Source organism: Oryctolagus cuniculus, chromosome 10, assembly GCF_964237555.1.
Source record: "Oryctolagus cuniculus chromosome 10, mOryCun1.1, whole genome shotgun sequence".
Lineage (NCBI taxonomy): Eukaryota > Metazoa > Chordata > Mammalia > Lagomorpha > Leporidae > Oryctolagus > Oryctolagus cuniculus.
The window spans coordinates 80296299-80322635 of NC_091441.1; the positions used below are offsets into that span (position 1 = coordinate 80296299).

At 42.5% G+C, this 26337-nt stretch overlaps 1 protein-coding gene across 1 annotated transcript in view; it reads left to right on the forward strand.

The window, feature by feature from the left end:
• The first annotated feature begins 1451 nt into the window (after positions 1 to 1451).
• Positions 1452 to 26337, forward strand: part of TMF1 (TATA element modulatory factor 1) — a 39889-nt gene continuing 15003 nt past the window's right edge. Inside the window, exons 1-8 of the mRNA XM_002713303.5 lie at positions 1452 to 1881; positions 5213 to 6420; positions 9091 to 9194; positions 9812 to 9938; positions 12437 to 12542; positions 20153 to 20295; positions 20525 to 20691; positions 20979 to 21135. Coding sequence (XP_002713349.1) covers positions 1740 to 1881; positions 5213 to 6420; positions 9091 to 9194; positions 9812 to 9938; positions 12437 to 12542; positions 20153 to 20295; positions 20525 to 20691; positions 20979 to 21135 — 2154 coding nt within the window. The 5' untranslated portion in view covers positions 1452 to 1739. The remainder of the gene's footprint in view (positions 1882 to 5212; positions 6421 to 9090; positions 9195 to 9811; positions 9939 to 12436; positions 12543 to 20152; positions 20296 to 20524; positions 20692 to 20978; positions 21136 to 26337) is intronic.

Here is a 26337-nt window from a genome sequence, read left to right on the forward strand (position 1 = left end):
GCGCCAGCCCGGCATACATTCTTAAACAGGCATTCACTCTGATTTTTTTTGGGGGGTGGGGGGAAATAATTCCTTTATGGCACAGTGTTTTGCAGTGAGGTGAGGAAATATGAGGAAGGGTTCAGTAAGATGAGTGGAGAGAGTGTGGCAAACTAGAATAAGTGAAAATCATCAAAAGTGATCATTTCTTCAGCTGACTATTCCCACGTTGGTACTTGTGTTTGAACGGTAGCTAGATATCTGGATTTTTTTGGGTGAAATTTGGCTTTTAAATGTTGATAGAAATTTTTCTTAACATAGTAGGGTATGGTTTTAGGTAATTTAGTTTTGAATATTTCAGGCCCTTTAACTTTATAACCAATGACCATAAATGGAGTGGCTTATTAAATTTATTTATTAAAAGTTCTGGAGGCTGCGAAGTCCAAGATTAAGGCACCAGCAGATTGGGTGTCTGCTGACAACTCTGGTTCATAGGTAAGACCTGTGTCCATAGGAGGTGGGAGGAGCAGCCACCTTTGGGCCCTCTTGAGAATGGCATTAATACCACTCACAATGGCACCATCATCATGATCCTTGCTAACCCCAAAAGGCCCCACTTTTTTTTTTTTTTTTTAAATATAATTATCGGAAAAGCAGAGTTACACAGAGAGAGGAGAGACAGAGAGAGGTCTTCCATCCGCTGGTTCACCCCTCCCCCCCCCCCCCCCCCAGTTGGCTGCAACCACCGGAGCTGTGCCGGTCCAAGCCAGGAGCCAGGAGTTGCTTCCGGGTCTCCCACGCGAGTGCAGGGCCCCAAGCACTTGCAAGGCCATCTTCAGTACTAACCCAGGCCATAGCAGAGAGCTGGACGGAAGTGGAGTAGCTGGGACTCGACTCTGCTCCGACTTCACCCCTTACGCCAGCGCTGGCCCCGTCACTTCTTGATACTGGGGATTAGTGACAGCATGTGAATTTGGGCGAAATACAAACCTTCAGGCCCTAGTGGTGTGTGTTTTGGCGGCGGCAGTGAGTCTCACACACAGTATTGTGAGGGCGAGTTTGTGCCTTCTGTACCGTGTTCCAGGTTGGGGGGTTGCGATGTCCTGTCTTACCGCCAGACCCAAAGCAGGGTTTCTCCTTAAGGCCAAGTTAACACAGAACTGATTAAACACTGGTATTTCAGACGAAGTATTAAGAGAAATGAACTCAGACTTCTCATTGTTTACAATGACTGCTATCGAGGTGCAGGCTCTTGACACGTGAACCTTATTCCCTCGGAAAGAGCATACTTGAAAATTTACTTCTTGTTTCCAGAATAATAGGAGTTTATAGTAGCTTTAGATTCTCTGTCGTTAAAAACTCCTGCCTTCGACCCGTAAATCCATCAGCCGAAACCGTCCCGCGTTGCTCGGTAACTACGGGCAACCCGGAGCTCCCGGATGTGACGTCAACGTTCTTCCTCCTGTTCTTCCGTTTGTCGACGGAACTCTGGGCTCCCGGATTTGGTGGTTGTGTACGTGGAAGCAGCTTGCGCATGCGCACGCTGGGCCCTTCCCTCAGCTGTGCGGGAAGGGCTAAGGCTAACATCCCGGGCTCGGGGGAGCCTGTTGAGGTGATGGGCACCCACTGACAGGGCCCTCCGAGGGGCGAAGCGGGGCGAGGCTGCTCCGCTGCATCCTCCCCAGGGCCTGAGGCAGTGGGCCTGGCCCTCGGCTTTCCCGCTTGGTGCTGCCGCCGCCGCTGCCGGCCGAGGAGGGGCGATGAGCTGGTTCAACGCCTCCCAGCTCTCCAGCTTCGCCAAGCAGGCCCTGTCCCAGGCCCAGAAATCCATCGACAGGGTCCTGGACATTCAAGAAGAGGAACCGGGCGTCTGGGCCGAGACCATTCCCTACGGAGAGCCGGGTAAGGGAGAGGGGGCGGGCTCCCTGGGCTCCGGCCGGCTTCTGTTCCCCAGGGAGCACAGGTCAAGCGGTGTAGACAGGGACCCTTCCTCGACGAGAGTTCCCAGGAAGTGGTCTCTCCCCGACCCCTTCCCAGATGCCGCTGGAGTCTCCGAGGTGGTCTTTGTTGCTTTCCTGACGGGAGATCCAGCTCCGAGTCCCTTCGCTTTTGGTCCTGGGTGCGGGTCCCGCCTGCTTGCGATGACAGGGACTCGATTTGCTGCTCTTGTCCCCACGCCCTCCTTCGACAGCTTCGGGCGCACTTTGTTGCGTCGCGGGCACTGTTCGGACCGGAGACCTGAAGCATGAAACTCAACAGGGACTGCAAGAACCCCCTAACATGTAATGAGCACTCGGTGCTCAGTGGCGCGTCCTGTGCCTGTTAATGGCTGTTTCGTCTTCAGCAGGAATGGAAAATGAGTCTCGGAATAGCTAAACAACTTGCTCTGGATCCCACAGTGGGTGAAGGGCGGAATGCTGTAGTTGTTGGAGCAGTGTCTGTGGAATCCGAAGCCCAAGATTTTTGGGTTGTATCACATTTTATTTCTGAATGGCTGAGTCTCTTTTTGTTAGTCATTGAACTTTGTTTTTCAAGGATCTTCCCTTGCTTCTGTCTGTAAGGTTAACATTTTGATGTGTGGGGTAAAGATTTGTAGGTTTGATGGGTCTGAAGCTTTGTGTGGAAGAGTACGTTATTCTTGACTACTTCTGCATTTAATTTTACGTCGTTGAAAAGTCAGGACCTAAATTTGAGCTATGTCATTTTTCAGGTGTTTTTGCACATGTGTGTATGTTATTATCTTTTTACAAAGGTGTTGTAATGACTTTGGTAGAGTAACTTGCTTTTTTCATGTGAATCCCATATTTTGAATTACTATAAAAGTGATAGAATGTAATTTTTAAATATAAAGATAGTATTTTTTAAAATCTGGGACATGAATTATGCGTGTTAATTGGAATAGAATCAGATTTCAGTGAATTGCCATAAATGTTTACTGACCACCTGCTGTGTTTTATATGACAAAAATGACCATAATCTTGAGAACAAAGTAATTTAAATGCATGTCAAAAGATCCTGGGATTATGCAAAACATTCTTTTTTTAAAAAAAGATTTATTTATTTATTTGAAAGTCAGAGTTACACAGAGAGGAGAGGCAGAGAGAGAGAGAGAGAGAGGGAGAGGGAGAGGGAGAGCCTTCTTCCATCCGCTGGTTCACTCCACTAATTGGCCGAAACGGCCGGAGCTGCGCTGATCTGAAGCCAGGAGCCAGGAGCTTCTTCCTTGGTCTCCCACCCGGATGTAGGGACCCAAGGACTTGGGCCATCTTCTACTGCTTTCCCAGGCCATAACAGAGAGCTGGATTGAAGTGGAGCAGCTGGGTCTTGAACCGGCGCCCATGTGGGATGCTGGCGCTTCAGGCTAGGGTGTTAACCCACTGTGTCACAGTGTCGGCCCCACAAAACATTCTTTAGGGGGCAAATTTGATTCCTGCCAGCTAATAAGATGACAATAATCAACAAACCAGTCTTCTGTGATTTTTTGCATGTTTAATTTTTCATTGTTTTCTTATATTATGCAAATAAATCTAAAACTTTGTCCAAACTGAAGTTTCTTAAATACTTTTAATCAGGATCAGCTTTAAAGTGGTGTTAAAGGACATGGCACTGCTATAGGGCTTAATAGTTTTCAGGAGCTTTTAATTAGTTGTGCAGGATTTGTGATAATTCTGCTTAGCCACTGTTGAATTTAGAAAAGGAAAAAAGAAATTGAAGTGCTGTAAATATTTTAATAAATATGCCTTTTTTATCATGTTTTTAGTAGTAATTTTTTCTGTGACTGATAGGATAATTACCCTTTTTTCCCATAGTTTTTTAAAAAAGATCCTCGCGGCTCACTAGGCTAATCCTCCGCCTGTGGCGCCAGCACACCAGGTTCTAGTCCCGGTCAGGGCGCCGGATTCTGTCCCGGTTGCTCCTCTTCCAGTCCAGCTCTTTGCTGTGGCCCAAGTGCTTAGGCCCTGCACCCGCATGGGAGACCAGGAGAAGCACCTGGCTCCTGGCTTCGGAGCGGTGCGCCGGCTGCAGCGGCCATTGGGGGGTGAACCAACGGAAAAAGGAAGACCTTTCTCTCTGTCTCTCTCTCTCACTGTCCACTCTGCCTGTCAAAAAAAAAAAAAAAAAAAATCCTAGTGTCAACCACTTTGTATATGAATAAGCAGTAGTTCTAAAAAGGTACACATTTCTGAAATTGATAATGATCTTTTAATTGTTGATGAAATTTGGAATTTGAGAATGGAAAAAGCTTTGTTTTAGAGTTAATGTGGAGAGTGAGACTCTCAGAATACATTTGGCATTAAGTGGATGAAAATGGGAACTAACTGTTCCCATCAGTTTAACTTGTTCTTTGGAAAAGAACATTTTTCACTAGTATCTTGTGTTCAGCTGTGGAATTTTGCCCTCTGTGGCGAATAGCTGTTTTATTGTTGATATTATGAGAATAAAATTAACATGAACATGAATAGGTAAGGTTGTTTCGGTGTAGATGCACATGACCCGTAAGTATACTGCCTGTTGTTGTGATATGAATCATATATATTGTGGATGTATTGTGGGTTATGAATTATATGCCATTACACTCTTAATTTGTTATGGGACAGAATAATATACTTGTTTCTGGTGCTCTGGCTTCGTTTACCTGTACTCCTACTTCCTCTCAGGCAGATCCTCACCAGTTTTCTTTCTTTTTTTTTTTTTTTTAAAGATTTATTTATTTGAAAGGCAGAGTTACAGAGAGGCAGAGTCAGAGAAAGAGAGAGGGAGGGAGAGAGGGAGATTGAGAGAGAGGTCTTCTATTTGCTGGTTCACTCCCCAGATGGCCATAATGGCCGGAGCTGAGTTGATCTGAAGCCAGGAGCTAGGAGCTTCTGCCAGGTCTCCCACACAGGTGCAGGGGCCCAAGGACTTGGGTCATCCTCCACTGCTTTCCTAGGCCATAGCAGAGAGCTGAGTTGGAAGTGGAGCAGCCAGGACTCTAACCAGCTCCCATATGGGATGCCAGCACTGCTGATGGTGACTTTACCCGCTATGCCAGAGTGCCGGCCCCACCAGTTTTCTTTTTTAAGGCCCAAGTTAACCCAAGGAGCTAATTAATAATACACTAAGAAGTTCAGCAGGTACAAATCACAGGTTGTATTCCCTAAGTTTCTTTGTTCTGGTTTTGTATTTATGTTTATTTATAGTGATGATTGAAGTGTGAATGTAATATGTATATTTTTAATCTTTTTTGTTGAAGGAATCAGCCCTTCTGTCAGTGGAGGATGGGACACTTCAAACTGGGGCTTGAAATCAAACACCGAACCTCAGAGTCCACCAACAGCCTCTCCCAAAGCAATTACAAAGCCGGTTCGGAGGACTGTGGTTGATGAATCTGAAAATTTCTTCAGTGCCTTTCTTTCTCCTACGGATGTGCAGACCATTCAGAAGAGTCCAGTGGTATCCAAACCTCCAGCTAAATCACAGCGACCAGAAGAAGAAGTGAAAAGCACCTTGCATGAATCCTTGCACGCTGGACAGTCAAGAACTACTGACACAGCAGAAGCAGATGTGAAAGACTCTTCTTCGAGTGTGTTAGGGGAGACTGAGGCAGTAGATATCCCATCACCTAAACCTGCAGGCCAGCATCAAGAAACTGTTAATAAGGAATCTGAGGGGAAGGCCCCAACTGTTCATCTGAAAGTATCTGAAAGTGTAATTAACGTGAAAACAACTACGGAAAGTGTGCCTAATCTGTCTACCCAGTCTGTCACAGCAGAAACAAAGGATGTGGCCTTGGAACCTAAGGAGCAAAAACACGAAGACCGACAGAGCAATACCCCTTCTCCTCCTATTAGTACCTTCTCATCAGGTACTTCTACCACCAGCGATATTGAAGTTTTAGATCATGAAAGTGTAATAAGTGAGAGCTCAGCAAGTTCGAGACAGGAGACGACAGATTCAAAATCAAGTCTTCACTTGATGCAGACGTCTTTCCAGCTTCTCTCTGCATCTGCTTGCCCTGAGTATAATCGTTTAGATGATTTCCAAAAACTCACCGAGAGTTGCTGCTCATCTGATGCTTTTGAAAGAATAGACTCATTTAGTGTACAGTCATTAGACAGCCGGAGTGTAAGCGAGATTAATTCAGATGATGAGTTATCAGGCAAGGGATATGCTTTAGTGCCTATTATAGTTAGTCCGTCAACTCCAAAGACTAAAAAAGTTGAGTTTGTTGAAGGAAAATCTGAAGACGAAGTAAATGAAACGTTAATTATACCCACCGAGGAAGCAGAAATGGAAGAAAGTGGGCGAAGTGCAACTCCTGTTAACTGTGATCAGCCCGATATCTTGGTTTCTTCTACACCTGTAAATGAGGAACATACTGTCTTAGCCAAGGTGCTTGAACAGAGTGCAGCTGCTGAAAGTCAGCCGGAAGCTCTTTCTGAGTCAGAAGACATTAGCAAGGTAATTGCGGAAAGTGATGTACTTCTCAGAGATAAAATCAGTCATTTTAAAAATATTGCCCTTGATGCATAATGATTTGTACTGATTTAAAACAGATTCAGCCTTTGCCATTTCATTGTATTATTAATATTAAATTATTTTAAATTTCTCCAAGGCAACTATGGTAAAGTGAGTTGATATTTTCAGAAAAACATAAAAGTTTCCATCTTACGTCTTTATTGTTAATGTTGTTACTACCTTAAAATTCCTTTATTCTATTCCTTTTAGTTTATCTATTTGTCAAAGACTATTTTCTTAAGTTAAACACTTCAACTTCTCTGTAGATGTGTTAAAATGAACATAAATATTATGGTTTGTATTTTGCAATTTTTTGACTCTTGACATTATTTGTAGCAAGTCTTTTGTCTTTTTTTTTTTTAATAAAGAAAGTGACAAATATTTCTTTTTTTTCATCTACCATCTGCTGGTACATTCCCCAAGTGTCTGCAATGGCCAGGGCTAGGCTAGGTGCCAGGAGGTTCCTCCTGGTCTCCCATGTGGATGGCAGGGGCCCAAGCACTTGGGCCATCTTCTGCTGCTTTATCAGGCACATTAGCAGAGAGCTGGATCCGAAGTGGAGCAGCCAGGACTTGAACTGGCACCCATATGGAATGTTGGCATTGCAGGTGGTGGCTTAACCTGATATGCCACAATGCCAGCCCCAGTTAAGTCTTAAATTTAGTCTTTTATGTAATCTTTAATAGTTGATGCTCGGGCCGGCGCCGTGGCTCAATAGGCTAATCCTCCACCTTGCGGCGCCGGCACACCGGGTTCTAGTCCCGGTCGGGGCGCCGGATTCTGTCCCGGTTGCCCCTCTTCCAGGCCAGCTCTCTGCTATGGCCAGGGAGTGCAGTGGAGGATGGCCCAGGTGCTTGGGCCCTGCACCCCATGGGAGACCAGGAAAAGCACCTGGATCCTGGCTCCTGCCATCGGATCAGCGCGGTGCGCCGGCTGCAGCGGCGGCCATTGGAGGGTGAACCAACGGCAAAGGAAGACCTTTCTCTCTCTGTCTCTCTCTCTCACTGTCCACTCTGCCTGTCAAAAAAAAAAAAAAAAAAAAGAATAGTTGATGCTCTCTGTTACTAATATTTCTATTTCGTTTGATCCTTATGGAGTGTGTCTCCCTGTATCACTTCAGTTTGTTTTCTTTTTCTTTTTGATACCGTCTATTCATTGCTGTCTCACATGAATGAGAAAAGGAAATGTTTGAGCAATGACATTGCTTGGGAATGACAGATTGTCTCTACCTAATACATATAAAAGGAAAGTGACATTAATTCTTTAATATTAAGTTGTAGTTTTGGCTTTTCATATGGCTTTTAGATGAAAAAATTGAGTTGTTGGGGCTGATGTTGTGGTGCAGTGAGTTAAGCTGCCACCTGTGATGCCAGATTCCAAATGAGTGCTGGTTTGAGTTCCAGCTGCTTCTCTTTTGATCCAGCTCCCTGCTAATGTGCCTGGGAAAGAAGTGAAAGATGACCAAAGTGCTTGGGCCCTTGCCACCCACATGGGAGACCTGGATGGATTTCAGGTTCCTGACTTTGGCCTCACCCAGACCAGATCATTGTGGCCATTTGGAGAGTGAACTAGCAGATGGAAGATATGTCTTTCTTTCTCTCTTTCTTACTCCACCTTTTAAATAAATAAATGAATCTTTAAAAAAAATTGAGTTGACATCTTTTATAGACGAAAGGATAGTTTATAGGACTATAAGTCTATAAGGATAGGGATAAAGGATGTATTAAAGAGATTTCCTCTCACTGCCACGTATTGAATGATATACTTTTAAAAAAACACCAGATTTTAGTATCTAGTTTTAATATTCACAAACAAAATGCCATGAAGTATTACTCTAAGAAGGAATAGCTATATGCATAATACATTTAGCAACTAATGATTTTTGATTTATTTGAGAAAGACAGGGAGCCCCCATCTGCTGGTGTACTTCCCAAATGCCTGTAACCACTGGGGCTGTTTCTCCTCTAAGGTATACCTGAAAGTGTAATTTTCTGCATCTAAGCATATGTAATCTTCGACCAGAAATTGCATGATTGTTTTCTGAAGTGGTTAATCTCCCACCAGCTATGTGGTTGTACCAATTTATACTCTCCTGTCAGCTCTATAAAAGTTCTTAGTGTTCTGCATAAACTGTGTTCCAGTATTGTTTTTAAAACTTACTTCTATTTCATTTCAAAGGCAGAGAGACAAAGAGAGATTTTTCATCCGCTGGTTTGCTTCCTAAATACTGACAACCCCACCAGGGCTGGGCTAGGCTGAAACCCGGACCCCAGAACTCAATCTGGAGTTCAGATTGGAGCCCAGAACTCAGATCTCCCACACTGAGTGGCAGTGACCCAAGTACTTCAGCCATCTGCTGCTGCTTCCCAGGGTGTGCATTAACAGGAGACTCAACTGGAAACGGAGCTGGGACTTGAACCCAGGCCCTCCGCTATAGGATGCAGCTGTGCCATTTTAACTGCTGTGCCAAATGCCCATCCTCCCAGCATTATTTTTGTGAGATACTTCTCTTTTATTTGTTATAGTGATTGGTTTACTTTTACAAATCATCACCTGCATGCGTTAAAAATGGCCTTTTTACAAGTGTTTTGACTTTCACATATTTTACTCCAGACAGTTGAATTTCTGAATGAGAAACTGGAAAAAAGGGAGGCCCAGTTATTAACTCTTAGTAAAGAAAAAGCACTTTTGGAAGAAGCTTATGATAACCTGAAAGAGTAAGTATTTTATAAGTGTGAATAATTTCATACATTTTGTGGTGGCCCATAAACTTTTTGGTTATTTGAGTGTTTTTGAAATTAAAATGTTTTGTAATTAACTTGTCCATAATTATTATAATTGCTTAAAAATTACTTTTCTATTGAAATTATCTTTACCATATTGCCTTTGGCATTGAAGAGAGGTTGTTATGCAAAAATGAAAACAAAACTTTATTATTAAAAATATTTTATAATTATCATAATATTTGTTTAAAGAAAGCTGTGATATTATAGTTAAAAATTAGTTAAAAATGTAGTTAAAAATTTTTGAGTATGATTTAAAGAGATATTTAGGAAAAACAAGATTCAGAACTGAAACATTTTATTTACCTTTTTTTTTTGTATATCTAATATTGGTAACATTTTTACCTTCTGTTGTGTTTTCTTAGAGATGTTTTAAAATGAAAATCTAGCAAGTAATTTTTCTCTTAATAGTGTGTAGGCCCCAGACATCTATCAGATAAGATAATAATGAGACACATGTTGGGGAAAATGTCATCCTTTTGAGGACTATTCTTGTCTTGTTACCTTTAGAATATATAGAGTATCCTCATTCTCAAATATTTTAAATTTAGTGAAATGTTCCGAGTGAAAGAAGAAAGTAGTAGTATTGCTTCCTTGAAAGATGAGTTCACTCAAAGAATTGCAGAAGCAGAAAAGAAAGTTCAACTAGCATGCAAAGAAAGAGATGCTGCTAAAAAGGTAATAGAATTTAAAGTAATATTAAACTGTATAAAATCAGATTTTTGAGGATTGCACTGTTGAGTGAATTTTCAGATTAAAAAGAAGATTTGATGAATACATAGAGTGTAAGTATTAGCAATTATAGATTTTTTTGATACATTTAAATTGATGGTTCTTGTGCCACTTAAATCTAAACAATTATTTGTTTAATTTATGTCTATATCCTTGCAAAATATGTAGCAAAGATCATAAGAATAGTTTTTGTAAATGATAATTCCAAGATAAATACACTTAAATCTAAATGGTACTATATAAATTAGTTTATCATTTATCTCATTTGTTACTCCACATCAAATATCTCTTTTTTTTTTTTTTTTAAGATTTATTTATTTGAAAGACAGAGTTACAGAGAGAGGTAGAGACAGAGAGAGAGAGAGGTTTTCCATCCATTGGTTTATTCCCCAAATCGCTGGAGCTGAGCTGATCTGAAGCCAGGAGCCAGGAGCTCCTTCCAGGTCTTTCACATTGGTGCAGGGGCCCAAGGACTTGGGTCATTCTCCGCTGTTTCCCAGGCCATAGGAGAGAGCTGGATCAGAAGTGGAGCAGCTGGGACTTGAACTAGCACCCATATAGACTGTCGGTGCTGTAGGCTGGGATTTTAATCTGCTGCACCACAGTGCCAGATCTGACAACAAACATCTTATGTACTTCTTCAAGTAATTCTAAAATAGATTTTTTTTTTTTTTGACAGGCAGAGTTAGACAGTGAGAGAGAGACAGAGACAGAGAGAAAGGTCTTCCTTTTTCTGTTGGTTCACCCCACAAATGGCCGCCATGGCCGGCTCGTTGTGGCCAGCTTGCTGCAGCCGGCGCATGCCGATCCGAAGCCAGGAGCCAGGTGCTTCTTCCTGGTCTCCCATGGGGTGCAGGGCCCAAGCACTTGGGCCATCCTCCACTGCCTTCCCGGACCACAGCAGAGAGCTGGGCTGCAAGAGGAGCAACCGGGACAGAATCCGGTGCCCCGACTGGGACTAAAACCTGTGGTGCCAGCGCTGCAAGCGGAGGATTAGCCTAGTGAGCCACGGTGCCAGCCTAAAATAGAGATTTCTAATGATTAGTAACTCCATTTTGAGAGTCATAATACTAACTTATTCTAATGAGAGTTTCTCAATTTCAATGTTATGGATATTTTGGACTGTGTTGTGAGGGACAGTCCTGTGCATTGAAGGATGTTTAGCAGCATCCCTAGCCCCTACCGATGACATACCAAGAGGACCACCCACTTTGCCACATTGCCAAATGTCCCCATGGGAGCAAAGTCATCCCTGTTTGGGGACCACTATTCTCCCATCCAAGTACTAACAAGGCCCAACCCTGCTTAGCTTCAGAGATCAGATGAGATCACGCATGTTCAGGGTGGTGTGGCTGAAGATGGGAACCATTATTTTAATGCTTCTAATTTGCAACCATTGCCTATTTTAGAAATTGGTAACAATTAAGTTAGTAGTTATTGATTGTATTATAACTTAATAACATCTCAGCATTTGTCCTTTCTCTGCCTTTGTGCTCGCTGTAATTCTAATTTAAAATTTATAATTTCTGTATATGCATACAGAAAAGAAGTATGTCGTATACTGCCATTTGTTTGGTTGCTTTAATTAGTCGTTCAGACTCCTCAATGATGACCGGAGGGTGCCTAACCAGTGTATCTCTTCCTGTCCTGTGGGGAGCAACTCGGACTAGACTAAGTTACTGGAATTAAGACTTATTCTATGCATCTGCTCTCCCACAATATGGCGCTGGGAGAGAAGAAAACAGCTTCTACACAGCTGCCTCCAGTTCAGTCAATAAACTGTAGGACTTGCTCCTGATTGGAGGAGAGCAGCGTACTCAGCGTGTGGGCAGCCGAGTTGGGATTGGCAGAGGAGGACTATAAAGGAGGAGAGAGACGGCATGCACCAGGAACATCTAAGGGGAACATCTAAGGGAACACCTGTGCAGCCCCCGAGAGAGCCGGCCGGCGGTGTGCCGCTCCCCTGCGGAAGTGGGGAATGTGGCAGGGGGAACCGCCCTTCCACGGAGGTGGAAGGGACAGTAGCCAACCTGGGAAGAACCAGCAGCAAACCCGGGGAGGGCCGAGCAGACGAAAGAACAGCGCAGGGTCCTGTGTCGTTCCTCCATGAAGAGGGGGAGCGACACTGTCCCAGCAGTGTTTTTTCAAATGCAAATACTTAACCTATAAAATATGTGCAGAGACAGTGGAGGTTTTTAAAAATTATCTTATCCTCATTTGTATTTCCATATTAAATCTTACATTAATATCTGAATTTAGGTTCGTATATCATATGCAAAACTGTTTTCTTAGTCTTCCTCAAGCTAATAGGTTAATTGGAGGAAACTTAAATATTCTTTTGGAAATGTGATTATGGGTGCTTCTTTGGACAGGGGAAAGAATTGAAAAGTATGCATAGAACTAAAGTAATTCTTTATGGTATTCACAGATTTTCTTTTTATTAGGAAATCAAAAATATGAAAGAAGAACTTGCCACTAGATTAAACAGTAGTGAAACAGCCGACCTTTTGAAAGAAAAAGATGAGCAGATTCGAGGGTTAATGGAAGAAGGTATGTATTCTATTGCTGTTGAAAAATACGGTAAGAATAGGAGAGGTACTAGCCATATGACTAACTGATGCTTCCTAATGAAAATATTGAAAGGAAGAAATATTTGTACTCAAACCACAGAAATGGTACATGACAGTTTATGGAAGAATGGGGAGTAAGATACTTAGATACTTTTTCTAGAGAGAAAAAAAATAGCTTCAGGAAAAATAGGCAAACATTTGTGCAGACTTACAAAATCTTTTAATAGGTTTTAGGAGCCCATTATATTATTTAAGATAATTAATTTATTTGAAAGAGTGACAGAGAGGTCTTCCATTCTCTGGTTTACTCCCCACGTGGCCACAACAGCCGGACTGTGGCCAGGACAAAGCCAGAAACCAGGAACTTTCAAGTCTCGCACGTGGATCCAGGGTCCCAAGCACTTGGGCCATTTTCCGCTGCTTTCCCAGGCTGTTAGCAGGGAGCAGGATTGGAAGTGGAGGTGCTGGAACTGGAATCTGTCGCTCCCCCTCTTCGTGGAGGAACGACACTAAACCCTGCCTAGGCTTCATATCCGAGTCACGGCACCATTATGTCGCTCCCCCTCTTCGTGGAGGAACGACACAGGACCCTGCGCTGTTCTTTCGTCTGCTCGGCCCTCCCCGGGTTTGCTGCTGGTTCTTCCCGGGTTGGCTACTATCCCTTCCACCTCCGTGGAAGGGCAGTTCCCCCTGGCCACATTCCCCACTTCCGCAGGGGAGTGGCACACCGCCGGCCGGCTCTTCTCGGGGGCTGCACAGGTTCCCTTAGATGTTCCCCATAGATGTTCCTGGTGCATGCCGTCTCTCTCCTCCTTTATAGTCCTCCTCCGCCAATCCCAACTCGGCTGCCCACACGCCGAGTACGCTGCTCTCCTCCAATCAGGAGCAAGTCCTACAGTTTATTAGTTGAACTGGAGGCAGCTGTGCGGAAGCTGTTTACTCCTCTCCCAGCGCCATATTGTGGGAGAGCAGATGCATAGAACAAGTCTTAATTCCAGTAACTCAGTCCAGTCCGGATTGCTCCCCACAGAATCTACACCCATGTGGTGTGTTGGCTACACAGGTGGTGGCTTTATCTACTACACCACAATGCTGGCCTAAGGATCCCATTATTTAAACCAACATGTGATTTCATAAAATTCATGAAAAAAGAAAAATCCATTTATTTTGATGTAAAAATAACCATTGGTAATAGGAACTGGATTAATGTCTTTATATAATACTCTGGGAGAGAGGAGATTTTGGAAAAATTAGTCAAGTGAATATCTTTTTCCTTTTCTTAAAGTTTTTCTAATAATCACATTAGGTGGGATCAGTGTTGTGGTTCAGTGGATTAAGTTGCTACTCGTAATGCCAGCCTCCCTTATTGGAGTGCTGGTTCAAGTCCTGTTTGCACTGCTTCTCATCCAGTTTCCTATTAGTGAGCATGGGAAAGCAGTGGAACGTAGTCCAAGTGCTTGGGCCTCTGCCACTCGCATGGGAGACTTGGACAGAGTTTCAGGCTCCTGGCTTTAGCCTTGTACTGCCCCGGCCATAGCACCCATTTCGACAGTTGACCTGTAGATGGAAGATCTCTTCTTTTCTGTTTCTCCCTCTCTCTGTTGCTTTGTCTTCTAAATAAATATATCTTTAAAGGAAAAAATAATAACACTTACTACTTGTAGAAGTTTTTCAAATTTTAGGAAAACATAAGAATAAAGAGAAAAATAGATTATAATTTGGTATTAAAAATAACTTAATTTCTTTTAGTTTCTTTTTAATCCATTTTCAGCCATTAAGATTATATATTTAATTTACAGTCTTCTTTTACATCTTCCTTTGCTGTTAAATGCTTTGTTGTTGTTAACGGCTATATTAAAGTGCCTTTGTAGGTATGGCATAATTTATTATGTTTTCCTAGTGTACATATGTGTATTTCTAAAAAGTTAATATTACAAATAGTGGTAGGATGGACATTTCTATTTATTTATGTAAGATTTGTTTTATTTATTTGAAAGAGTTACAGAGAGAGATAGAGACAAAGAAAGAGAGAGATCTTCCATCCATTGGTTCACTCCCCAAATGACTGCAGTGACCGGAGTTGAGCTGATTCGACATCAGGAGCCAGGAACTTATTCCAGATCTTCCACGCGGGTGCAGGAGCCTAAGGACTTGGGCCATCCTCTGCTGCTTTCCCAGGCACAATAGCAGAGAGCTGGATCAGAAGTGGAGCAGCCAGGACTCGCACCAGCACCTATATGGGATCCTGGCACTGCAGGCTGGGGCTTTAACCTGCGGTGTCACAGTGCTGGCCCTGATGGACATTTTTGTGCTTCATTGAATTTAAAGCAGTTTTCCAGAGAAAGTGTATAGTTTGAGAATAATTTTGGAGGCAATCAGTCATTTCATTTGAAAATGTTGGTTTTGCATAATTTTTTGTTTTCATTTATTCAGCTAATATTTGTTGAACAGTAAACATATTAGATATTTTGTTTGATATAAAAATGTGATACAGGGCCGGCGCCGTGGCTCACTAGGCTAATCCTCCACCTTGCGGCGCCGGCACACCGGGTTCTAGTCCCGGTTGGGGCGCCGGATTCTGTCCCGGTTACCCCTCTTCCAGGCCAGCTCTCTGCTATGGCCAGGGAGTGCAGTGGAGGATGGCCCAGGTGCTTGGGCCCTGCACCCCATGGGAGACCAGGAAAAGCACCTGGCTCCTGGCTCCTGCCAGGATCAGCGCGGTGCGCCGGCTGCAGCGGCGGCCATTGGAGGGTGAACCAACGGCAAAAGGAAGACCTTTCTCTCTCTGTCTCTCTCTCACTGTCCACTCTGCCTGTCAAAAAAAAAAAAAAAAAAATGTGATACACTCCTATCCCTTTGGAAGCTAGTTTAGGGAGACAGAAATAGAGATACAGAGGTAACTATAAAATGCAGTCCTAAGTACTAAAATAGAGAAATGAGGGAAGAATTGATAAAACACATAATCTTTATTATCTCCAGACATCTGGAAATAATTAGCTTTCTTGTTTACAGTATTAGAGACTGAGAAGGCGGCTAAGTACATGGCTTCATAATTTAAAAAATATTTAAAATGTTAACATTTAGAACTAATAATTTAGTCAGGGGTAAGTGTTTTCTGTTGCTTAATGGGCTTCTTTATAGAGAAAATAGATTAATATACAGGAGTGGTTTTTTTTTTTTTTTTTTTTTTTTAATTATTTGAGAGGCAGAGAGGACAGCAAATGCTCCTATCCATTCGTTCACTCCCTAAATTCCTATAATGGCAGGGACTAGGGATGAAGCTAGGATCTGGGAATTCAATCCAAGTCTCTCCCTGAGGTACAGGGACCAAATCACTTGAGCCATTACAGGGTCTACATTAGCAGGAAGCTGTAATCAAGAGCCAGAGCCTGGAATTGAGCTTAGGTACTCTGATATAGGATGCGTGGGTTCTAACCCGTGTCTTAGCTACTAGGCTGAATACCTGCCCACACATAGGAATATTTATGTAATACTTCCATATCCCCCAGAAATACGTTTATTTATTTGCTTATTTTTTAGATTTATTTTATTAAGCCTTTGAAGGGCAGAGTTACAGAGACAGAGAGATAGATATCTTCTCTCCACTGGTTTATACCCCAAGTGGACACAGTTGCCAGACCGGTCCAGATGAAAGCCAAGAGCCAGGACCTTCATCCAGCTCTCCCACATTGATGGCAGGGGCCCATCTTCTACTCTGCTTTTCCCATGCCATTAGCAGGGAGCTGGATCGGATGTGGAGCAGCTGGGACAACAACCAGTGTCCCTATGGGGGCCAGCATTGCAGTCAGTGGCTTAACCTGCCATGCTGGCCCCCCAAAAATATTTTTAAAACTTAATGGGTGATGTGTTAAAAGACTCAAAGCTGAGGCACATTATAAGGAAAACCTGATTTTACCACCTAAAATAATCATCAAGTGTTGACATCTTGTCCCGCTTCTTCCTTGTCTTTCTGTACACATGTATGCTACCTTTTGCCAAACCATTTGAAAGTAGGTCACAGATACCGTAACATTTCACTCTTAAGTTCTCCAATCTGCATCTCCCAAAGGCAAGTACGTTTTCCTTCACAAGCATCATATTTAAGAAAATCATCATTAATTCAAAAAGTATAATCTGCCACATATTTCATCTCTTATCTGTATTGTTTCTAAAAATATCTTTCGTAGTTGACTGTTTATTACTGCCCTAGGATCTAATCAGTTTGTCAATTACATTTAGCTGTCTGAACTTTTAATCTTTCACCAGTCTGGGATCATTCTCTCTGCACAACATTGGAAACCATGGAGTCTAGGGCAGGTATCCTACAGAATGTTCAATGTTCAGGACTTTGTCATTTTCTTTATAATTAGATTCAAATCAAATTTTTAGTAAGAAATAAAGATGACTTTTTACATTTATGACTATATTATATCAATAGGCACTTAAAGACCAGCTGTATTACAATTGGTGGCGCACACAGGAAATTGTTGGATATGATGGTGACTGCTGGATTTTTCATTTTAAAAGCACATTTCTCCCTTGATAATTAATCAGTAATATGTGGAAATGATTCTGGAAGACTGTGTTAATGTTGTTCCCTGAGATCATTCCTTCTAATAATTCATTGATAGTTACTGTCCTAATCACCTTTATTGTTGGGGTTACAAAATCATGACTTTAAAAAAATTTCTATCATTTGGGGCTGGCGCTATGGTGCAGTGGGTCAACTCACTGGCCTGAAGTGCCGGCATCCTATATGGGCACTGGTTCTACTCCTGGCTTCTCCTCTTCAGATCTAACTCTCTGCTATGGCCTGGGAAAGCAGTAGAAGATGGCCCAAGTCCTTGGGCCTCTGCACCCATGTGAGAGACCTGGAAGAAGCTCCTGGCTCCTAACTTCAGATCGGCTCAGCTGCAGCTGTTGCAGCCATCTAGAGAGTGAACCAGCAGATGAAGACCTCTCTCTCTCTGGCTCTACTTCTCTCTGTAACTCTGTCTTTGAAATAAATAAAATAAATCTTTAAAAAAAATTTTTTTTAAGAATAAAATAAATTTCTATCATTTAAAAATTTATTTACTTATTTGAAAGGCAGAGTGACAGAGTGAGAGAGATCTCCCTCTGAGAGAGAGAGAGAAAAAGATCTCCCATCTCCTGGTTCACTCCCCAAATAGCTGCAACAGCTGGGACTGAACTTCATCTGATCTCCCAGTTGAGAAGCAAGAACTCAGTACTTGAGGCATCATCCTTTGCGTTCCAGGCACATTAATAGGAGGCTGGGTTGGAGGCAGAGTAACTAGAACCTGGTGCTCTGATACGGAATGTGAGTATCCCATGTGGTAGTTTTTTATTTTTTTAAAAAAGATTGATCTATTCATTTGAAAGTCAGAAGTACACAGAGAGAGAGGGAGAGGCAGAGAGAGAGAGTGAGGTCCTCCATCCACTGGTTCACTCCCAGGTTGGCCGCAATGACCGGAGTTGCGCCAATCCGTAGCCAGGAGCCAGGAGCCTGCAGGGGCCCAAGGACCTGGGCCATCCTCCACTTCTTTCCCAGGCTACAGCAGAGAGCTGGATCGGAAGTGGAGCAGCTGGGACTCAAACCAGCGCCCATATGGGATGCTGGCACTGCTGGCAGCGGCCTTGCCTGCTATGCCACAGTGCCATGTGGTAGTTTTTTTTTTTAAATCTCAAGGTTGTTATTTATTTATTTTTTATTTTTGACAGGCAGAGTGGACAGTGAGAGAGAGAGAGAGACAGAGAGAAAGGTCTTCCTTTTTGCCGTTGGTTCACCCTCCAATGGCCGCCTTGGCTGGCGTATCGCGCTGATCCAAAGGCAGGAGCCAGGTGTTTCTCCTGGTCTCCCATGCGGGTGCAGGGCCCAAGGACTTGGGCCATCCTCCACTTCTTTCCCAGGCTACAGCAGAGAGCTGGCCTGGAAGAGGGGCAACCAGGACAGAATCTGGTGCCCCGACCGGGACTAGAACCCGGTGTGCTGGCGCCGCTAGGTGGAGGATTAGCCTATTGAGCCACGGCGCCGGCCCGGTTTTTTTTTTTAAATTTATTTGTTGTGGCCGGCTCTGTGGCTCACTTGGTTAATCCAACGCCTGTGGTGCCGGCATCCCATATGGGCCCCGGGTTCTAGTCCTGGTTCCTCCTCTTTCAGTCCAGCTCTCTGCTGTGGCCCAGCAGGGCAGTGGAGAATGGCCCAAGTGCTTATGCCCCTGCATCCTCATGGGAGACCAGGAAGAAGCGCCTGGCTCCTGGCTTTGGATCAGCGCAGCGCTAGCCGTAGCGGCCATTTGGGGAGTGAACCAACGGAAGGAAGACTTTTCTCTCTGTCTCTCTCACTGTCTATAACTCTACCTGTCAAATAAAAAAAATTATTTGTTTAATTTATATAAAGAGAACAGATTTCATGTATTTCTTAGATACAACTAAGAACATGTTGAGGTGTTGGTGCTGTGGCACAGCTGGTAAAACCACCACCTGCGGCGCTAGCATCCCGTATGGTTGCTGGTTCAAGTCCCAGCTGTCCCACTTCCAGTCCTGCTCCCTGCTAGTGTGCCTGGGAAAGAAGTGGAAAATGGCCCAAGACCTTGGGCCCCTGCAATCACATGGGAGACTCTGAAGAAGCTCCAGGCTCCTGGCTTCGGATCAGCCCAGCTGTGGCCATTGCAGCCGTTTGGGGAGTGAATCAGCTGATAGAAGACCTCTCTGCCTCTGCCTCTGCCTCTCTGTAACTTTGCCTTTCAAGTGAAATAAATCTTAAAAACAAAACAAAACAAAATGTTGATACTTCCCATCCTCCAACCTCCTTTCTTATTTTTCTTTTAATGTTTGCAGGAACATACTTTCAGTTTACTTTATAATTACAAACTTAATCCTGCACTGAATCAACAAGTAGAAAGTAGAAAGACCACTCTTCCTCAGGAATATAGACAAGGGCTATAAACAATAATTTGATCCTGAGCTGTCAGTTTCATTCATATACATTACATTTTTTTGTACTGTATATATTAGCTACCATAAATCAGAGAAAATATCTTTTTGGGCCTGACTTATTTCACTAAGCATGGTAGTCTCCAGTTACATCCATTTTGCTGCAAAAGACAGGATTTTGTTCTCAGTAGTATTTCATTGTGTGTGTGTGTTATCAGTTGATGGACGTCTGGGTTGATTCATATTTTAGCTATTCTGAATTGAGCTGCTATAAACATGGGGATAGAGATAACTCTTTAATATGCTGAGTTCCTATCCTTTGGGTAAATTCCCAAGAGTGGGATGGCAGGGCCATATGGTAGATCAGTTTTCACATTTCTGTGGAATCTCCATAGTGTCTTCTATGATGGTTGTGCCAGTTTACGTTCCCATCAACAGTGTATTAGGGTACCTTTTTCTCCACATTCTATCAGTATTTGTTATTTTTGGATGATGGCCATTCTATCTGGGGTGAGATGAAACCGTCCATGTGGTAGTTTAACCCCCTGCACAGCAATATCTGCCCCAAATTCTGTCACTTTATTAATGGCTAGTTGGATAGCACATTCTATTCAGATTCTTAGGGAATCATTTGAATTTTTTTACCATTGCCAGGAGAAAAACTATCGAAACAGCAGCTGCATAATTCTAACATCATTAAGAAATTAAGAGCTAAAGACAAAGAAAATGAAAATACTATTGCAAAGCTGAACAAAAAGGTTAAAGAGCTAGAAGAGGAGTTGCAACATTTAAAACAGGTAGCAATCGTTGTTCTATATATATGTATTTCAGTCTTGTCAACAGTTCGCTGTGGTTTATGAAGCAGTTAGGATGATTTAATGGGTGTATCATGTTAGAAGTGTTTTCCAAACAATTTAATAGATGGATGTTGGGATTTTTTTGTTACAATACATATGAGCCCTGCAAAGTGGTTATTTACTATGGTGTTATTTGTTGAAAAACACTTTTATAATTTTTATTATACAGGTCCTAGATGGTAAAGAAGATGTTGAGAGACAACATAGAGAAAATATTAAAAAACTAAATACTGTGGTAGAACGCCAGGAGAAGGATGTTGGCCGACTTCAAGTAGACATGGATGAACTTGAAGAAAAGAACCGAAGTATTCAGGCTGCCCTGGACAGTGCATACAAGTAAGAAAATGAACAAATACACATCTCATTTATAATCAGCCATCATGGTAGAATGTTGAAGAAATTCTTTTTGTGTTATTTCTAGCAATATTTATAAGCTTCCCTATATATGTGTTTGTTACTGGTCAAAGCAAGATCAACAGAGTGTCCTTACCATCCATGTCCAGTGTCTGTTATGTCGTGAAAGCCTCCTCATCTGTAAATGTCTGTGGTATATAGAAATTTCATTAACTTGGGTATGTGATTAACTGTATATTATCCTAAATAAAAATTATCTAATTTTTAAGAGAGCTTACTGATCTTCACAAAGCTAATGCTGCAAAGGATAGTGAGGCACAGGAAGCTGCCCTGAGCCGTGAGATGAAAGCCAAAGAAGAACTTTCTTCAGCACTAGAGAAAATCCAAGAAGAAGCCCGTCAGCAGCAAGAAACATTAGCGATTCAAGTAAGCAATGGATGATGGATTAAAGTGGTCTTTACACAGTTGTTCATGCTTCTACAGATTAAACAATGCATTAGCTAATTTGAACCAAACTATATGTAGTGGTATATGTGTTAAACTTCCTTTATAATCTCACCTGATATTTTTCAGCATACTGGATTGTGCCAAACTTAAAGTCAGTTGTACTTTTTTGTATTTTATTTATTTGAAAGACAGTTACAGAGAGGGAGAGGCAGAGGCAAAGAGAGAAAATCTTCCATCTGCTGATTCACTCCCCAGATGGCCACAACAGCCAGGGCTGGGCCAGGCCAAAGCCTGGAGCCAGGAGGTTCATCTGGGTCTCCCATGGGGGTTCAGGGGCCCAAGGACTTGGCCCATCTTGTACAGCTTTCCCAGACACATTAGCAGGGAGCTAGATAGGAAATGAACCGTTTGGGACTGGAACTGGCACCCATGTGGGATGCCAGCACTGCAGATGGTGGCTTAACCCACTGTGTCACACCAATGACCCTGACCTTTCTGTTTTTTAAAATTGTTAAGAGTGATGTTTACGTTACACCAATATTTTTACGTTTTTTTTTTGTGAGTTTCAAACCTCATTAAGAATACTACGCAAGCTAGGAGCTCCCTTTTTTTATTTATAGATTTATTTTTAATTATTTGAAAGGCAGAATTAGAGAGAGAGAGAGAGAGAGAGAGAGATATCTTCCATCTGCTGGTTCACTCTCCAAATGGCTGCAACAGCTTGGGCTGGGCCAGGCCGAAGCCAGGAGCCAGGAGCTTCATCTGGGTTTCCCGCCCAAGGACTTGGGCCATCTTCCACTGCTTTCTCAGTTGCATCAACAGGGAGCTGGATCAAAAGTGGAACAGCCAGAACTCAAACTGATGCTACATGGGATGCCGGCATTGGCATTGTAGGCAGCAGCCTAATCTTCTGTGCCACAATGCTGGCCCCTAGGAGTCCTCTTTGATGAGAAATACACATAGGAGAGAGAAGTCAAAAGCTCATGGAAAAATGGAATTGAAAATTTACTTTGAAAATCCTTGTGTAGTTTCTTCATAAGGTGCATTTTCATGAACTTTTTGAAGATAGCTTGTACACATGGATCTCAAAATTTTTAGCACCAAAATAAACTCATCTTGTAATTTTATTTTCTGTGAGCATTTTGATGTACCCTTGGATGTACATAAATGTTACTTATAATTTCAAAAAAGTTCATTTATCTCTTGAGCTCGTTGAAAACATCTGTGGACCTCAGATGGAGGAAAAATAAAATTTGCCAGATTTTGTCTTACCACGTTGGTGGAAATTTTGGTTGCTTATACTTTTGAATATTAGGAGTAATGTTGCTGTAAATACTCATTAGAAATTTTTATGTGAACATATATTTTTAAATTTATATGTTAACTCTACTTTTTTGAGGACCTGCTGAACTTTTCCGTAGAGCTGCATCATTTTATATTACCACCAGCATTTTAGATGAGGGCATCAGTGTCTCCCATGTCCTTGTTAAAATTTGTCGTTACCTATTTTTCTATTATATCCCATGTAGTTTATGCAAGGTGGTACCTGGTTCTGTTAGTGTCCTTTAATACACAAAAATGCTTAATTTTGAGAAATCCAGCATATCTAGAAGATCTATTTTTTGTTTCGTGTCTTGTGCTTTTGGCATTGTATTTAGGAAACCATTGCTTGATCCAAAGTCATGTAGATTTTCACTAGTTTTCTTTTAAGTTTTATGGTCTGACCCCACAGAATTAGGTCTTTTGTATGTCTGTATGCAGTTCTCCAAGTACCATTTATTGAAAAAACTGCTCTTTTCTCATTGATTCCAATGCACTTTTTATTTAATTTTGTTTTGAGTATGCAAAGTATTTACATGATTCCAAAATGAGAGCTTCATAACAAAATATATTTAGACAACATTTGCTTACAACTTAACACTTTTCCATTCCTTTTGTTTTTCTGTAGGTAATTTTAACAGCTTTTGGTTATCTTTTCAGTGGTTCTATTCATAAATGCAAGAAAATATATTCATCTGTACATTTATGTATATATATTTTACCTATTATGTATTCACTTATACACATACTTTTTTGTATCTTTCCCATCCTTCCTACGTAAAAGATAGTTTACTATTTATATATGCATTTTTTTTAAGGTTTTTATTTGTTTGAAAGGCAGAGTGACAGAGGGAGAAACAGAGCTTTCATCTGCTGGTTCACTTCCCAAATGGCTACAAAAGCTGGGGTTTGAGTCAGGCTGAGGTCAGGAGCCAGAAACTCCAGCTGAGTCTCTCACATGGGTGGCAGGAACTTATGTACTTGAGCCATCATCTGCTGCTTTCCAGGCAAATTAGCAGGGAACTGGATTGGCAGCAGAGTAGCTGGGATTCAAACTGGCACTCTGCTGTGGGATATAGGTGTTCCACTTTGTCACAACACCTGCCCCTATTTATGCTGTTTTATAACTTGATTTGTTTATTTTTAAAGATATCTTGATGACCACATAGAGTTTTTTTTTTTTAAGATTTATTTTATTTATTTGAAAGACAAAGTTACAGAGAGAGGTAGAGACAGAGAGCTCTTCCATCCACTGGTTCACTCCCCAGATGGCTGCAACAGCCGGAGCTGTACCGATCTGGAGCCAGGAGCCAGGAGCTTCTTCTGGGTCTCCCACGTGGGTGCAGGAGCCCAAGGACTTGGGCCATCTTCTACTGCCTTCCCAGGCCATGGTAGAGAGCTGGATCGGAAGAGGAGCAGCTAGGACTTGAACCAGCGCCGATATGGGATGCCAGCGCTTCAGGCCAGGGTGTTAACCTGCTGTATCACAGCGCTGGCCCCCATGTAGAGTTTTTGAAAGATATCTTTTTATACTTTTATAATACTTCACTATGTGAAGTATTTTAACTGTTTCTTATTAAGGGATACTTGAGTTGCTTCCAATAGTTTACTGTAAACCATGCCACAATCCGTATATCCTTTGTGTTTCTTCTACTCTGTCATTGGGAGAAATAAAATATTGATATTCTGAATTAATAATACATTAGAACAATAATAAAGAAGTATCAAGGAAAGGGAGATAGTGTATCCATCAAAACATCACCTTTTACAAGTACTACCAATTTTGTATATTACCTTCTTATGCTTATCACCATGTACACATTTTTTATAATTGATGTCATAGATGTTATTTTTACAGTTTTTCCAGTTAGGTTAAACCATAAATTTTTAAAATGTTCTATACAATAATAATTTTAAAAATTATTTATGTATGTATTTGAGAGAGAGAAAAAGTGTTGGTTCATTTCCTAAATGCCTGTAGTAGCTGGATTAGGCCAGACCTAAATCAGGAGCTAGGAACTCAATCCAGGTCTCCTTTGTGGGTGCAAGGACCCAACTACTTGAGTCCTTGCTGCCTTCCAGTAGCAGGAACCTGTCTAAAGTACTCTGATACTGGTTGTAGGTATCTTAAACAGTGTCTTTTTTTGTTGTTGTTTTGTTTTTGAAAGGCACAGTTAGAGGGAGAGACAGATCTTTTAGCCACTGGTTTACTCCCTAAATAGCCACAATGGCCAGGGCTGGGCCAGACCAAAGCAGAAAACCAGCAGCTGCTTCTAGGTCTCCAACATGGATATCAGGGCCCAAGCACTTAGGCCATTCTCTACTGCTTTCCCAGGCACATTAGCAGGAAGTTAGATTAGAAGTGGAGCAGCTGGATGGCCGGTGCCATGGCTCAATAGGCTAATCCTATGCCTGTGGCACCGGCACCCCGGGTTCTAGTCCCAGTCAGGGCGCCAGTTCTGTCCCAGTCGCTCCTCTTCCAGTCCAGCTCTCTGCTGTGGCCCTGGAGTGCAGTGGAGGATGGCCCAAGTCCTTGGGCCCTGCACCCATGTGGGAGACCAGGATAAGTACCTGGCTCCTGGCTTCGGATCAGCGAGGTGTGCCAGCTGCAGCGGCCATTGGGGGGTGAACCAACGGAAAAGGAAGACTTTTCTCTCTGTCTCTCTCACTGGCCACTCTGCCTGTAAAAAAAAAGGAGTAGCTGGAACTCAAACCAGTCCCCAAATGGAATGCCAGTGTTGCAGGTGACACTTTTACCTGCTGTGCCACAACATGTGCTCCAATTAGTGTTTTAAGAGCTGTATGAATGCCTGTTGCCATCCATCATAATGTTTAATTTATGTTGTGTCAATTTTTGCAAATATAAATTACCACTGATAAATCTTTAGAATATTTTCAGTTTTGTTTGGCTTTTTGCTAGTCGCTGTTTAATTAATATCTGCTTTCTTTTTTTTTTAAAGATTTATTTATTTATTTGAAAGGCAGAGTTATAGAGAGGCAGAGGCAGAGAAGGAGAGATTTTTCTTTCCACTGGTTCACTCCCTGGATGATCGCAATGGCTGGAGCTAAGCCAATCTGAAGCCAGGAGCTGGGAGCTTCTTCCGGGTTTCCCATGCGGATGCAGGGGCCTAAGCACTTGGGCCATCTTCCACTGCTTTCTCAGGCCATAGCAGAGAGCTGGATCAGAAGTAAAGAGCAGCTAGGACTTGAACTGGTTCCCAAATGGGACGCTGGCACTGCAAGTGGCGGCTTTACCCACTACGCCACAGCGCTGGCCCCAGTATCTGCTTTCATAGAATAAATTCTCAGGGCCAGAGTAATCAGATGAAAAGATGTTTTATTTTGTTTCCTAATTCATTTTATTTGTTTGAAGAGAGAGATCTATGGACTGGTTCACTCTTCGTATGCCCATAATAGCCAGGGCTGAACCAGGCCAAAGCCAGGAACTGGGAACTCAACCACATCTCCCACATGGGTGGCAGGAACCCAACCATTTGAATGATCACCTGCTGCCTCCCAAGGTACTTCTCAGCAGGAAGCTGGAATCAGGAATGAAGCTGGGACCTGAACCCAGGCATTCTGATACGAGATGCAGACATCCCAAGCAGCATCGTAACCACTGTGCCAAACGCCTATCCAGGGTTTAAGAAGTTTAATGATTCTTAAAACATGTTTACATATTGTTTTCCAAAGAGGCTATGGTAGTTTATGGTGTGTTTAGCTGTGTGTGAGTGCTGTGTGTAGTTTATTAGTTAATCTTGCTGCTATCATGGTCTGCTTTGTGTGACAGACATTTATGGATACTTGGTCTCTCCTCAGTATCCTAAGACTGTGGCTATGTTTGTACAGGTTTATATGCTT